A 15,578-nucleotide genomic window follows, 5' to 3' on the forward strand; every position below is an offset into this window, starting at 1 on the left:
CGGCGTATTAGCATAGGGGGCGGGGCCCTCAGGCCGCGGCGAGGTGCGCCGCGGGGGTCTGGGCTTATTAGCATCGGGGCGGGGCTCACCGGTCGCTGTGAGAAGCGCCCGAAGAGGCCTGGCGTCATTAGCATAGGGGCGGAGCTCGCAGGCCGCTGTGAGGTGGGCCCGAGGGGGCCTGGCGCTCCTTAGCTTTGGGAGGCCGCCTCGGGCTGCGTTCGACTGGGGCCTGGCGCTCATTAGCATAGAGGGCGGGTCCCGGCGGTGTCCGGGTCCCTTCGCGGTCGGATCCGCCCGCCAGGACACAGGGGTGGGGCTTGGCAGAGAATTAGGCGGAGCGCCAGCCGCCTGGACCCGATCCTAACTCCACACTCGCTGGCCTTTCCTTCTCGCTGGGTGGGAAGAAGACAACTAAGAGGGTTGAGGAACTTGCCCAGGTCAGGACAGAGCCGACCAAGAACAGGGAATCCCCGCCTTGCCGTGCAGTGGGTTTTCAAGCCAGGTGTGGACAGGTTATGAGACGAAAACACCAGTCAGGCTGCATGTTTCCTTTATTGGTACCCGTGGAGCTGGGGGCTGCCTTTCCAGAGAGCTCCCACCTCCCACTCCCTAGCCTTTTAGACACTGGAGAAGACCCTAAAGGAGATACCTAAGATCGGAGGAAATCAGAATTGGAGAGCACTCAGAGGCCAAGGGTCAACTCTCCGGGGCTGGCCAGACACCTAACAGGTGTTCGATAAATGTCGGGTTCCTTCCTTTCTCTTCCAGGACCAGGGTCAACTGAAGGATGAGCTTGGAGAGGAGGCTCTAGGGCAGGGCCCCGCCAGGCTCCTTCTCTTCATAGCCTCTTCCGCATCCGAGATTGAAGGGTCCAGTACTGACCCCGCAGGCTGGCCTGTGCCTCCAGGAAGCCCTCACTAAACTCCATCTCCGCCTGGCTGCCCTCTGACTCCCAGTAGAGCGCCTGCTGCCCACGGAATGTTGTAGTCCTCAGGCTGTGGATGTCCCGGATCTGAGAGGAAAAGGGCAGCCCAGAAGGACCAGCAACAGTGATCATTAGCAAGCAATCACAGCAGACTTCGTTTGCAAGGTCTCCTACATTCAGGATCACATCTAATGCTCACAAGAGCCCTGCCAGAAGGATGCTATTATTCTACCCAGGAAACTGAGGCTCAGGGATGCTCCATCACTTCTCAAGGACACGCAGGTGTCAGGGCAGAGGCCAGGCTGTCTCCTCTGGGGAGCTGACACCTTGCAGATCACAGTCTCCCAGAACACACCAAACCTTCACCTGCTTTCCTGGCAAAGTTACATCAGGCTGTAAAATGATGCTTCAGCCCTGGGTTAACTGGCAATCTACATTAGAAAAGGTCTTTTTTGTTTCACTCTTATGGGTAGCTTCATAAACATCTGCTGGCAATAAATGGAAGAAACTCTCCTCCTTCATTGTTTCTCGAATGATTTTGAGGGTTTTGGTCTGAAGTAAACTGAAGGGGGTCCCCTAGCCCAGCGCCCTGTCCCCTCCCTTGGAGCAGCTGTCCAGATTCACAGCAAAAGGCAGCCAGTCCCCGTCCTGGTGGTCTCACCGAGATGTAACTGGCATTGGCTCCCTCAGATCCACTGCCCATGTCGGAGGCCAGGGCATGGATGGCAATCCGGGCCTGTGGAGCCACGTTGATGAAGAGCCGGCAGCCCCCTGCGTTCCTCCTGCCTGGACTCAGCGAGGGGCTCACGATGTCACCCCAGGGTCCAAAGAGTTGCACATCACATTCTGCAGTGGGAGAGCAGGGGGTGGCCTGGGTGTGGGTCACCTCAGAAACACAGGCGCCCAGGCGGACCACTGATGCCAGAGGCCAGAGCAACTCACTGATGGGGAGCAGGGAGGAGAGAAGTATGGTACCGTTGGTCAATTCCAGGGCTCTCGGGCAGAAGCCCCACTGAACCCTGCCTCTATCACTTCCTGGTGCAGTGACCATAGGCAAAAGCCTTACATGCTCTGAGCTTCAGTTCTCTCCTTTGTTACTGAGGGGAACCGCAGGCACTGAAGAGGATGGTTCCTTGGGAGGACTATAAGTCATGCATGCAAAAGAACCCAGGTTGAACGTAGTGGCTCACGCCTATAATCCAGCACTTTAGGAGACTGAGGTGGGAAGATCTCTTGAGCCCAGGAACTTGAGAGCAGCCTAGGCAACATAGTGAGATCTTGTCTCTACAAAAAATTAGCCGGGCATGGTGGCGTGTGTCTGTAGTCCCAGCTACCTGGGAGGCTGAGGCGAGAGAATCACCTGAGCCCAGAAGGTTGAGGCTGTGGTGAGCTGTGATCATGGCACTGCACTCCAGCCTGGGCAAGAGAGTGAGACCCAGACTCAAAAATAAAATGATACATCCGGGCGTGGTAGCGCGCGCCTGTAGTACCAGCTACTTGGAAGGCTGAGGCGGAAGGATCACCAGAGCCCAGCAGGTTGAGGCTGCGGTGGCCAGGAGCGGCCACTGCACTCCAATCTGGGCGACAGAGTGAGACTCCAACTCAAAAACAAAAAACAAAACAAAAAAAAACACAAAGAAATACATTTGGTAAGTCTATAGCTGTCATAGATAATGATTCCTCTGATGGACCTTTATAGAATAAATTGGAAACCTTCTGAAAAGAATTCTCCATTCTAGATGCCATTAAAAGCATTTATCGTTCTTGGAAAGAGGTCAAAAATATCAACATTTACAGGTGTTTTGGAAGAAGTTGATTCCAACCCTCATGAATGACTTTGAGGGGTTCAAGACTTGATCTAGAATTAGAAGTGGATCCTGAAGATGGGACTGAATTGCAGCAATCTCATAATAAAACTTGAATGAATGAAGAGTTACTTCTTATGGTTGAACAAAGAAAGTGGTTTCTTGAGATGGAAAATATTCCTACTGAAGATGTTATGAACATTGTTGAAATGACAAGAAAGAATTTAGACTTATAAATAAACAATTGACAAAGCGGCAGCAGGTTTTGAGAGGATCGACTCCAACTTTGAAAGAATTTGTATTGTGGATAAAATGCTACCAAACAGCATTGTTTTCTATAGACAATTCCTTCATGAAAGAGTCAATGGATGTGGCAAACTTCATTGTTGTTTTATTTTAAGAAATTGCCATAGCCATTCCATCCTTTAGCAACTACCAAAAACAACATTGGTGAAAGACCCCCTACCAGCCAAAAAAAAAAATCACAACTTGCTAAAAGATCAGGTGATCATTAATTTTTTTTTTAGCAATAAATCATTTTTAAATTAAGGCATGTACATTGTTTTTTAGATTATGCTGTTACACAACTAATAGACAGTACAGTGCAAGCATAACTTTGACGTAAACTGGGAAACCCAAAAATTCATGTGATTTGCTTTATTGTGATATTTGTTTTGCTGTAGTGGTCTGGAGCTAAGCCCGCAATATCTCTGAAGTATATCTGAAATCACTGTCTGCTGTATTTCAGGTTCTTATTCTTTTTTTTTTTTTTTTTTTGAGTTGGAGTCTCACTCTGTCGCCCTGACCGGAGTGCAGTGGCCGCTCCTGGCCACTGCAGCCTCGACCTGCTGGGCTCCGGCGATCCTTCCGCCTCAGCCTTCCGAGTAGCCGGAATTACAGGCATGCGCTACCACGCCCGGCTGATTTTTTGATTTATTGTAGAGATGAGGTCTCACTGCCCAGGCGGGTCTCGAACCCGCGGGCTCAGGCAATCCACTCACCTCAGCCTCCCAAAGGCGCGAGATTACAGGCTGAGCCACTGAGCCTGGCTCAGGTTCGTATTCTTAGTGCTTTGTTTTCATGTGTGATTTTGTAATTTTTCCCCCAACATATAAGCTCATTTTTTCCCCTCAAAAAAATAAATTAATTAAATCAAATGATAATGTAATACAAAATAGTGACTTACGGGAAGACTTTAAAGGAACTTGAGAGGACTGAGGGCCGGGGCAAGGGCACAGGGCTGTGACCCAACAGACGGGGTGAGACTGAGAACTGACCTCCACATCCGCTCATCTTGCTGCATGGCTCCAGAGAGAAAGGGACACAGCACTCATCCTGGTCGTATGGGCAGACCGACCCGGCCACCCCTGGTTCTTCCCATCTCAGTCAGTTTCATCTGTGTCTTGCCCTGTGCCCTGCCGGGACCGGCCCACCCCCAGTAGCCCCGACCCAGCCATCCTGCCTGGATCAGGGAGGTTGGGGAGGCCTCACTGTACCTCTGTGGAAGGCTCCCGGGGCAGGCTGGCTCCCATACCGAAGCAGCACCCCTCCTCCCGGCTGCACGCGGCGCTGCCTCACCACCAGTGTGTTGGTCTTGGAGCTGAAAGTCACGCCAGACAGCCTCCTGCAGGTCTTCCGCCACGTAAGCCGGCCCCAAATCAGCAACATCTCCCCTAGGAAGCAGCAGTGCAGTGAAGGTCCAGCACACCCCACCCCATGCCAAGTCGAAGTCTGAGTCAAGGAAAACTGAGCCAAGTCCGAGTCCTGACTCTGCCACTTACTGGCTACAAGACTCTAAGTAACTGGGCTCGTTACTTAATCTCTCCCAGTCTCAGTTTTCTCATCTGTAAAATGGAGATCATCACACATGGTCACAAGAGGGCCTTTTTTTTTTTTTTTTTTTGGAGTCAGGTTCTCTGTTGCTCAGGCTGGAGTGCAGCGGCACGATCATGGCTCGCCACAGCCTCAACCTCTTGGGCTCAGGCAATCTTTGCACCTACCAGGTAGGTGGGACTACAGGTGCATACCACCATGTCTGGCTTTTTTTTTTTTTGGTAGAGAAGAGGTCTCGCTATGTTGTCCAGACTGGTCTCAAACTTCTGGGCTTGGACAATCCTCCCGCCTCAGCCTCCCAAAGTGCTGGAATTATAGGCGTGAGCCACAGTGCCTGGCTGTGCCATGAAAATTGAAAGTGAGCATGCTCATGGAGCATCCTGCCAGGAGGAGGACACACTGGGCAGAGCCCATCACTGGCAGCAATTGCTTGTGTGATCTTAGACGTACCCACACTACAGTTAAGGGAACTCTCGAGGACTTGAAGGGTCACCACCTCCCCCAGGGGCCGCCCAATGGCCACCACACAGTCCGCCTGCCCTGGGCCTCGCATGTCAATGGTTCCTGTTGGCTCAAGGTGCTGCCTGCCACAAGTACCTGTAAAGGAAGCAGGAAAACAGGTGAGCAGAGCTTCCGGGATGCCCAGCAGAACAATGTCTGGGGCTTTCCATGCTGACGAGGGAGACCAGAAGGCAGAATGGACCACCTCCTGCCAGGCCCAGCTGGAAGCCTGCTCAGATCAGGGACAGGGGCTGCGTGGGTCAGTGTGTCACCATCAGGCACAGAGCTGCTTTCAGATGCTCCAGCAAGAGAGGGAACAGCAAGCAGAGCAGTGCATGGCCTTTGGGTCTCACAGACCCAAAGAGTTGGGTTCCCAACTCTGAAACCTTCAAGTTACTTTATAATAATAAAAGTAAATACTTGATAATAAAAGTGAGGCCTGAGTGCGGTGGCTCATGCCCGTCATCCTAACACTTTGGGAGGCCAAAGCGGGAGGATCACTTGAGGCCAGGAGTTCGAGACCTGCCTGGGCAACATAGCAAGATCTCATTTCTTCAAAAAAAACTAGCCAGGCATGATGGTGTGCACCTACTACAGCTACTCAGAAAGCTGAGGTGGAAGGATCACCTGAGCTCAGGAGGCTGAGGCTATGGTGAGCTGTGATCACACCACTGCACTCTAGCCTGCGCCACAGAGTGAGACTTCAGCTCAAAAATAATAATAATGGCCGGGCTCAGTGCTCCTGTAATCCCAGCACTTTGAGAGGTTGAGACGAATGGATTGCCTGAGCCCACGGGTTCGAGAACAGCCCAGGCAACTTGGCGAGACTTCGTCTCCACAATGAATCAAAAATGAGCTGGGCGTGGTAGCACACACCTGTAGTTCCGGGTACTTGGAAAGCTGAGGCGGAAGGATTGCCAGAGCCCAGCAGGTCGATTCTGGGGTGGCCATGAGTGTGCCACGGCACTCAGCCTGGGAGATGGAGTGAGACTCCGACTCAAAAATAATAATAATAATAACTGAGATTTTGCTTTGCCGGGTAGGAAGAGGGCCAGTCCTGAGCCTGGCCTCCCAAGCACATCCCTTTGGCCCGGTTGTATATATCGCAGGGAACCAAGAACGTGTGCCAGCAATCCCAGGTACAGATGCTTGGGCCCAGCCCCCCTGCACCCAGCCCCCACAACAGCGAGAGGAAGGAACATAACTGGACTGCGGTGGGCTTTCCAGGGGCCCAGGCAGGAACCGCCGGGGCTGGGGAGCTGTGGAAAGGACACGGGCCTGGGCCCGGGGCTGAGGCCACTCCAGGGCAGCATCCGCAGATGAGGCTGTGGTCTGACCCGGAGTGGTAGCTTCCTCATGGGGCGCCAGGCTGGGTGTCCCCTGCCCCACACAGGGGCCGGCCCAGCAGCCGCGCACAGTCACTGGCTTGGGCAAGTGCTGGCAGAAGCCAGCTGGTACTGGTGCCTGGGCTGGTAGTCCAAGGCAGACGTCACGCCGGCGCTGAATGCCATCCCCACAGGAGACGGAGCACTGTTGAGAGAGGGGGAGGAGTCGGCTGACCCTGCCAGAGGGTGCTGAGGTCAGCGGTGACCACAGGCCAGGCATGATGGATATCGTTTTTGCACAAGCTGGGAGGCAAGCAAGTGTCTCCATTCCACAGAGGCTCAGAGAGGTCACCTTATGTGGGTCATGTAGGCGGGAGGAGACAGTTTCAAGCCCGGGTCTCCACCTGTCACCCTTGCAGCCTCTCTGCCTTTACAAGCCTTAGAGCAGGGGCCAGTGGGTCACTGCATCCCGGCACTACCCTTGCCCAGGCTTTCATCCCCACCTGGCCCAGATGCCCAGGGTCCTTCTGGGAGAGGTGGGCAGTGGCCACAAAGCAAGCCTCTGGGGCTGGGGCTCATCTCTGTTTGCTGTGTCTGTACCCCCTTCACACTGTGAGTGAGCCCCTCCAGTGAAGAGGTTGAGACCTTTTCACCTTTGTCTTTCCAGTGCCTTGCCAGGTGCTTGGCACAGGCTGGCATTTGCTAATCCATGTGGAACTGAACTGTCCGCCTGTCATCTTCTGGTGCCCCCAGACCTCGGGGTCTCTGAAAGCCCCACGCCCCAGGTGTCTAGGCCTTGCTGTCCCTCTCCTCTTTTCTTTTTTTTTTTTTTTTTTTTTTGATTCGGAATCTTACTCTGTCGCCCAGACTGGAGTGCAGTGGCCACTCCCAGCCACCACAGCCTCGACCTGCTGGGTTCCGGCGATCCTTCCGCCTCAGCCTTCCCAGTAGCTGGAACTACAGGCGCACACTACCACACCCAGCTCATTTTTGATTTATTGTAGAGATGAGGTCTCACCAAGTTGCCGAGCCAGGTCTCGAACTCACAGGCTCAGGCGATCCTCTCACCTCAGCCTCCCAAAGTGCTGGGATTACAGGCTGAACCACCAAGCCCAGCCCCTCTCCTCCTTTCAAAGGACTACAATAGGCCAGGCATGGTGGCTCAGCCTGTAATCCCAGCATTTGGGAGGTCGAGGCAAGAGGATTGCCTGAGCTGGGGGATTCCAGACCAGCCTGGGTAATTTGGTGAGACCTTGTCTCTACAATAAATCACAAAAACTAGCCGGGCATGGTGGTGTGCGCCTGTAGTTCCAGCTACTTGGAAGGCTGAGACAGAAGGATTGCCTGAGCCCAGCAGGTTGAGGCTACAGTGGCCGTGAGCGTGCCATCGCACTCCAGCCTGGGGGACAAAGAGTGAGACTCCAACTCAAAAAAAAAAAAAAAAGGACTACAATGAACCAATGCCCCCCAGGTAAGGACCCAAAGCTGATGCCCTCCCCAGCCTTGGCAGGGAGTCCCAGTGCCAGCTGTGCTTACCTCCGTCCAGGGGCTGACGTGCCAGCGGTAAGTGCAGTCAGCAGCGAGGCATGGGACATTGGCCTGGGGTCGTGCCAGAGCCGCACAGGCCACCTCATCCACCTCTATGTCCTGGCCTTGGTGGAGCTGCACACAGGCCACCTTGTGCCTAGCAGTGCCAAGGCCACAACTGGCTGAGCACGGGCCAAGGGACATGACCTTCCACCTGCAGGAATAAAAAGACCCTATAGAGGGTGGACCTTCCCAGAGTCAGCACTGTCCCTTGGCTCCTTGAACAGTCGGCCTAGATAGGGGACAGGGTCAGGTGAGGTGGGAACTGGGCCACTGAGGGCCTCCTGCCTAGTCCCAGGGCTCGAGGGGATAGGACAGGTAGGTCCAGCAAGAAAAAGACCTCTGGTTCCTTCAACTTCACATTTCTTCTTTTGTCCCCTTTGTCACATGAGACAGGACAGCTAGCATGGCTTAGACATACAAGGGGAGCCCCCCAAAAATCCCAGAATTTATTTTAAAAAGTGTATTTATTCTTACATGTTTAAACTCCAATCACCTTCAATGTACTCTCTGTCTGATGCAATACACCTATTGAGATGCTTTTGCCACTGCTCAAAACAGTTTTTGAATTCATCAGTTTTGATGCCATCTGTTGTTTTTTGTTTTACCTCTTCCACATCAGCAAAATCTTTCCCTCTGGGGACTTTTTTCATTCAGGGAAATTAAAAAAAAAAAGTAACTCAGGACGCGATCTGGTTAATAGGGAGAGTGGGGAATGGGGGTGCTGACATTTTGGGTCCAAAACTGCTGAACATTCAGAGCAGTGTAGGTGGGTGCACTTGTAAATCACCCATCATTAAATGGGCAAACACGTTGAAAGAATCTCCAAAAAAAATTCACTGAAGCTGAACTGAGCCTTTCACACCAATGCTAACTGGTACACTGAAACTGATGGACTCCTAGAACACTTACCTAGAGGGGAAAGCCTGTATTATAAAGGTCTCACCCTCCAAAAGGTAATTCCAGGATTTTTGGGGGTTGCCCCTCATTGATCATGATTTTCTCACAGGCAGGCTTAGATCATTAGGAAACCAGGTGGTCAGGCATCTGAGCACTGTCTTATCAAGACATAACTCTTTTAAACAACTGCACACTGACTGTAACCCAGGCCCTTTGGAATAAGGAGCAGCTGACAAGGATTGCCTGACAAGGACCAAGAACAGGATGGGAGGGAGTCACCAGGGACACTGAGGCACTGAGCTCTAAGAGAAAACTTAAGCAGCAACTTTTCCTATTATCTCAAAAGTTCCTCATGATACAAACAAGCTTAGGAGTAAAATGATGAGAATTAAAACTTATGATCAAAGCTGAACTTAGAAACAAGTTGCTTAAGCATCATTTTGGACAACATAGAAAGCTTTCCGCTCAGCCAGGTGCAGTGGCTCACGCCTGTAATCCCAGTATTTGAGAGGCGGAGGCGAGAAGATTGTCCAAGTCCAGGGGTTCAAGACTAGCCTGGGCAACTTATTGAGATCCTGTCTCTACGATTAATAAAAAAGATTAGCCAGGTGTGGTGGTGCACACCTATGGTTCCAGTTATTTGGAAGGCCGAGGCAGAAGGAGCGCCTGAGCCCAGCAGGTCGAGGCCGTGGCGGCCGTGAGCATGCCACTACACTCCAGCCTGTGCAAAAGAGTGAGACTCCTACTTAAAAAAAAAAAAAAAGCTTTTTGCTAACAGCAAGCCTGTGCCCTTTCTCTTAAGACCACCTGCATTCTCTCTTGAAAGTGTCATTTCTTTCTTTTCCCTCTAATAAACTGTACTTTAAACCCTTCTTTGCCGACAGGCCCGGTGGCTCACGCCTATAATCCCAGCACTTTGGGAGGCCACGGTGAAAGGATTGCCTGAGCCCATGGATTCAAGACCAGCCTGGACAACTTGGCAAGACCTCATCTCTACAACAAATCAAAAAACTAGCCAGGCTTGGTGGCACTGCTTGTAGTTCCAGCTACTTGGAAGACTGAGGAGGAAGGATCACCTGAGCCCAGCAGTTGAGACTGCGGTGGCCGGGAGCATGCCACTGCCCTCCAGTCTGGATGACAGAGTGAGAGAGGGAGAGACAGTGGGACAAAGAGTTTGATGAACAATGTTTGGTGTGTTGTCGCAAAACACATGGGAAGGAAGGTGGAAGTTGATGGGGTGGGCTCCAGGGTGGTGCTGTTGGGATTACCGTTAGAGACAGATAAGCAGGGCCCCTTGGGTACCCGGACCTCTCCCTCCACTGTGTCAATAACAACTCTTTTTTTTTTTTTTTTTTTTGAGTCAGGTTCTCATTTTGTCACCCAGGTTGGAGTGCACTGGCATAATCACAGCTCACCACTACTTGGACTAGACGATCCTTCTACCTCAGCCTCCCAGGTAGCTGAGACGACAGACACACACCACCGTGCCTAGTTAATTTTTGAATTTTTTGTAGGATGAGGTTTTACTATGTTGCCCAGGCTGGTCTCAAACTCTCAGGCTCAAGCAATCCTCACGGCCTGGCCTCCCAAAATGTTGAGTTTACAGGCGTGAGCCACCGTGTCGGGCCTCCCCTGTCTTATTTATTGTCCATCTCTACCTTGCCCCCAATGTCAGCTCCAGGAGGGCAGGGGTATCTGTTTGCCATATTCGCTGCCATGTCCCCTAACTCTAGAACAGCACCAAGATACAGGTGCTCAGTAAAGAGCCGGTGATGAAAGAACCAACCATACACCCACAGGATCCCAGATCCTGGGCAGTGTACATTCCATGCAGGATCATGTCACTAACCCACACCCCACGGCCTTCTGGGAGCATCGATACCACCCACTCCTACAGGGAGGGACACTGAGGTCAGAAGGTTGGGCTCAAAGGTGAGGGCAGAGTCAGAATGCAGACCTAGGACCACCTGTCTTCTTGGGAAGGGTCCCACCTGGCAGGGCAGGGATCCTGGCTGGCCCACCTGGTGAGGCAGTCTTCCGGGGGACTGGGCTGGGGCACTGGCCAGCACTTTGAGTGAGGCAAGGGAACAGGGAGGCTGTAGTCCAGCCTCACACAGCACACAGCCAGCTGCACCCACCCCCCTCTGCAGCTCACCAAGCATGGGGCCAAGGCTTGGGTCTCCCACCTGCATAGAGAAGGCCACACCCTGAAGTCAGACTCCTCTGCACAGTTTCACTCCTCCTACTCACCGGGCAGGGCACGGGGCAGCCTGGCAGACCTCCCGTCGGCTCCCAGGCTTGCTTGCCAGGTCACACAGCTCTTCCCGGACAGGAGCCCTGAGGGCAGAGTCCATGCACAGGAAACGTACCTCCATCAGGCCTGCAGAGAGGAATTAGGGACCCCCACACCCCAAAAAGTGGGTTCAGAAGGACCGCAGACCCCCAGCTTGCTGGACAGCTCTAGCAGACAAGGCCCATGTGGGCTTGAGTCCTGGCTCTGACTTAACCTCTCTGAGTCTCAGAGGTTTTTAAAATAATGACATCTGTCTTGTAAAGTCATTTATAAATATTTTTAAAGAGGAGATATAAAGTGCCTGGCCCATAGTAAGTGTTCAACAAATGGTAACTGATAGATTTTTTTTTTTTTTTTTAGTCAGGGTCCCACTTTGTCATGCAGTGGCACAGTCACAGCACACAGCAGCCTTGACCTCGTGGGCTCAGGCAATCCTTCAGCCTTCTGCCTCAGCCTCCAAAGTAGCTGGGACTACAGGCACACGCCACCATGCTTGGCTGATTTTTTGTTGTAATTGTAGAGACGAGGTCTCACTATGTTGCCCAGGCTGGTCTTGAACTCCTTTGGGAGGCGAGGCGAGTGGATTGCCTGAGCCCGCGGGTTTGAGATCAGCCTGGGCGAGACCTCATCTCCACAATAAATAAATAAAAAATTAACCAGGCGTGGTAGTACACAACTGTAGTTCCAGCTACTTGGAAGACTGAGGTGGAAGGATTGCGTGAGCCCAGCAGGTCTAGGCTGTGGTGGCCAGTGAGTGTGCCACTGACCTCCAGCCTGGGCGATGGAGTAAGACTCCAACTCAAAAAAAAAAAGGAAATCCTGACACATGCTACAACATGGATGAGCCTGGGGAATGTCATGCTGAGTGATAGTATCAGTCACAAAAAGATGACTACTGCTGGGAGCAGTGGCTCACGCCTATAATCCCAGCACTTTGGGAGACTAAGGCTGGAGGATCACTTGAGCCCAGGAGTTCAAGACCAGCCTGGGAAACATAGCGAGACTGCATCTCTACCAAAAAAAAAAAAAAATTTAAAAATAGACAAACGTGGTGATGGATGCCTGTAGTCCCAGCTACTGAGGTGGCTGAAATAGAAGGATCTCTTGAGTCCAGGAGGTGGAGGCTTCAATGAGCCATGATTGTGCCACTACACTCCAGCCTGGACAACAGAGTGAGACCCTCAACACATACACATAAAAAAAAAACAAACAAAAAAACAGACAAATACTGTAGAACAGAGTAGTCAAATTCAGAGACAAATATTAGAATGGAGGGTGCCAGGGGCTGGGAAGAGGAATGAAAAGTTAGTGTTCCATGAGGACAGAGTTTAGTGGGGAAATTGGAAAGTTCTGGAGCTGGATGGTGGTGATGGCTGCACAGCAAGGTGAATGTGCTCAACATCACTGAATTATACAATTATACATAGTTAAGATGGAAAATTTTATAATATGTGTATTTTGCCACAATCAACAAAATTGGAAAAACAAAAGAACACTGTGTATCTTTTCTTTTTTTGAGTCGAAGTCTCACTCTGTTGCCTAGGCTGGAGTGCAGTGACAAGGTCGACCTGCTGGATTCTAGAGATCCTTCTGCCTCAGCCTTCCAAGTAGCCAGACCTACAGGTGTGCGCTACCACGCCCGGCTAATTTTTTGATTTATTGTAAAGATGAGATCTCACCATGTTGCCAAGGCTGGCCTCAAACTCCTGAGTTTAGGCAATCCTCTCCTCTCAGCCTCCCAAAGTGCTGGGATTACAGGCTTGAGTCATCACCCCAGGCCGAACACTGTGTATCTTAAAGCTAATATGGCTTCTCTGCTCTGGTGGTCAGTGTGGAGCCCACCTTTGGCAGCTCTGAGTGCCAGACTACCCAGTGTTATTACCTTTTCCTGTCTTTCAGCCAATCAATGCCCACATTTAAAGTGGCTATAGGGAGGTGGGGCCCAAGGGTTTATGCCAGTACTTTGAGAGGCCAAGGTGAGAAGATCACTTGACGCCAGGAGTTCAAAACCAGCCTGGACAACACAGCAAGACCCCTGTCTCTACAAAAAACAGAAAAAAATTAACAGGGCATGGTGGCACACGCCTGTGACTACTCAAGAGGTTAAGACAGGAAGATTGCTTGGGCTCGAGAGTTTGAGGCTGCAATGACTTGTGATTGTGCCACCGTACTCCAGCCTGGGCAACACCCTCTTATCTCAAAAAAAAGAAAAAAATTGGTGGCTGTCAGATCTTTGCTCCAGTCTCCTTGTATATTACGACACACTTTTATGTAGTCTGGATTTTCTATAAATCACGGCAAATGCTTTTCAGAATTAGGCAAAACACAGGTAGATAAGTCAAACAATGAGTGCCGGCCTTCAGGAGCGTCCTGGGGTCCCCTCACCTCGTCCGCAGGAGACAGAGCATGGCCCCTTCAGAGGAGTCCACATGTGTTCAGCATGTGACCCCTGCCCAGCACTGCCCTGTGGGGAGGGTGCCTCCTCCTTCCCCGGAGCGTTGGGGTCCAGCTGCAGGGGGAAAGCAAGAGCTGGTGGGTTGGGGATTCTCACCACCAGGCCTCTGAGCACCCAGCCCACCCTCACTTTCAGGAAAGTAAGGGAGGCAGGTAGTGGCTGGAGCACACCAAGGATTCCCTCTCCACCCCTCCTTTGGGAAAACTTGCTTCTGGCCTGAGAGGATGCACTCCCCACATTCCCACCTTGGCCTCTGCAGGTTTCTCACCAGCCTGAATGGTCCCTGTGGGTTGGGGCTGAGCGCTGGGGTCTGCAAGTATGCTGGGCCCGGCAAGCCCCACGGGCCACAAGGGGCGAGGGCTTGTCCCAGAGCAAGGCCACTCAGCCTCCAGCCCCTGGACACTAGGAGGGAGCCTGGCAGGGTTTTTCTGAGCCATAGCTGAATTAAACTCCCCCTTGGGGGATTCCAGCAGGGTTTGTATTCTCTCAGCCTGGCTTGCAAGGGGGCAGGGAGCTCCCCAAGAAGCTCCAGAGCGCTCATGTCTAAGCCTGTCCTCTGACAACAGCCCTGTGGAAGGGTGTTCCCACTCTGACCTGGAGGACAATGGCAACCCATGCTCCTCCTTCTACCAGCCAGATAAGAGCCCAACAGCCCTAGCCCGCCTGTGCCCAGGGCACTCACACGGCCCCAGCCAGGAGGACATGACATCCTGGTACAGGGCTCCAGAGCAGGTGGCTTCTCGTCTGTGGAGCTGGGTCCTACTGTGACTGGAGTTTCCAGGCCATCTGCCCCCTGCACACATGCCACACTCTGCAAGGCCAGGTCTGCTCCTTGGGTCGATGTGCATGGACCAGGCTCTGATGCCTCCCACCTGAGGACAGCACGGGACAGGTGCTGCCAGGTGTAAAGCGGACAGCTATCATACAGGGGGACCCAAAAAAACCCGAAATTATCTTTTTGGAGGTCGGGCCCCTTGTAGTTCAGGTCTCCCCCGCTTGGTGAGGGTTCTAGGAACCCATTGGCTTCAGTGGACCAGATAGCATTGTTGTGAGAGGCTGCGTTTGGCTTCGATGCTCTTTTTTTTTTGAGATTCTTTCAAGTGTTTGCCCATTTCATGATGAGTGATTTACGAGTGCACCTGCCCACACCACACTCAGTGTTCAACAGTTTTTGGCCAAAAACAGCATGACTTTTTTTTTGTTTCTTCGAATGAAGAAAATTCTCGAAGGGAAACATTTTGCCAATGTGGAACAGGTAACACAAAAAACAGCAGAAGCATTAAAAGGCATGCAAATGGACAAGTTCAAAAACTGTTTCAAGCAGCAGGAAAAGTGTTTCGATAGGTGTATTGCATCAGATGGAGAGTACTTTGAAGGTGACTGAAGCTTAAACATGTAAGAATATGTGCACAATTTTTTATAAATAAATTCTGGGGTTCTTTGGGGTCCCCCGCATAGCTTGGATATAGATCCTGAGTTTCTCACAGACAAGCTTAGATAATTAGAAAGTCAGATGGTCAGGCATCTGGGCACCATCTCATCGGGACATAGCTCTTTTTTTTTTTTTTTTTTTTTTTTTTTTAGTTGGAGTCTCACTTTGTAGCCCAGACTGGAGAGCAGTGGCACGCTCCCAGCCACCGCAGCCTCAACCTGCTGGGCTCTGGCGATCCTTCCACCTCAACCCTCCAAGTAGCTGGAACTACAGGCGCGCGCTACCACACTTGGCTAACTTTTTTTGATTAATTGTGGAGATGAGGTCTCACCAAGTTGCCCAGGTGGGTCACGAAACTGCGGGCTCAGGCAATTCACTCACCTCAGCCTCCCAAAGCGCGGGATTACAGGCTGAGCCACCGAGCCTGGCTGACATAACTCTTTTTTTTTTTTTTAATTGAGTTGGAGTCTCACTCTGTTGCCCAGACTGGAGTGCAGTGGCCGCTCCGGCCACCGCAGCCTC

At 51.9% G+C, this 15,578-nt stretch overlaps 1 protein-coding gene across 1 annotated transcript in view; it reads right to left on the reverse strand.

Annotated features, from left to right (window-relative positions):
- Positions 1 to 838: 838 nt before the first annotated feature.
- Positions 839 to 15,578, reverse strand: part of ADAMTS13 (ADAM metallopeptidase with thrombospondin type 1 motif 13) — a 38,473-nt gene continuing 23,733 nt past the window's right edge. Inside the window, 9 exon segments of the mRNA XM_021718935.1 lie at positions 839 to 1,012; positions 1,587 to 1,771; positions 4,227 to 4,403; positions 5,014 to 5,160; positions 6,270 to 6,594; positions 7,926 to 8,130; positions 11,127 to 11,256; positions 13,555 to 13,678; positions 14,307 to 14,496. Coding sequence (XP_021574610.1) covers positions 839 to 1,012; positions 1,587 to 1,771; positions 4,227 to 4,403; positions 5,014 to 5,160; positions 6,270 to 6,594; positions 7,926 to 8,130; positions 11,127 to 11,256; positions 13,555 to 13,678; positions 14,307 to 14,496 — 1,657 coding nt within the window.

The sequence above is a fragment of the Carlito syrichta genome, unplaced genomic scaffold (assembly GCF_000164805.1).
Source record: "Carlito syrichta isolate Samal-C Ts95f unplaced genomic scaffold, Tarsius_syrichta-2.0.1 Scaffold314018, whole genome shotgun sequence".
NCBI lineage: Eukaryota > Metazoa > Chordata > Mammalia > Primates > Tarsiidae > Carlito > Carlito syrichta.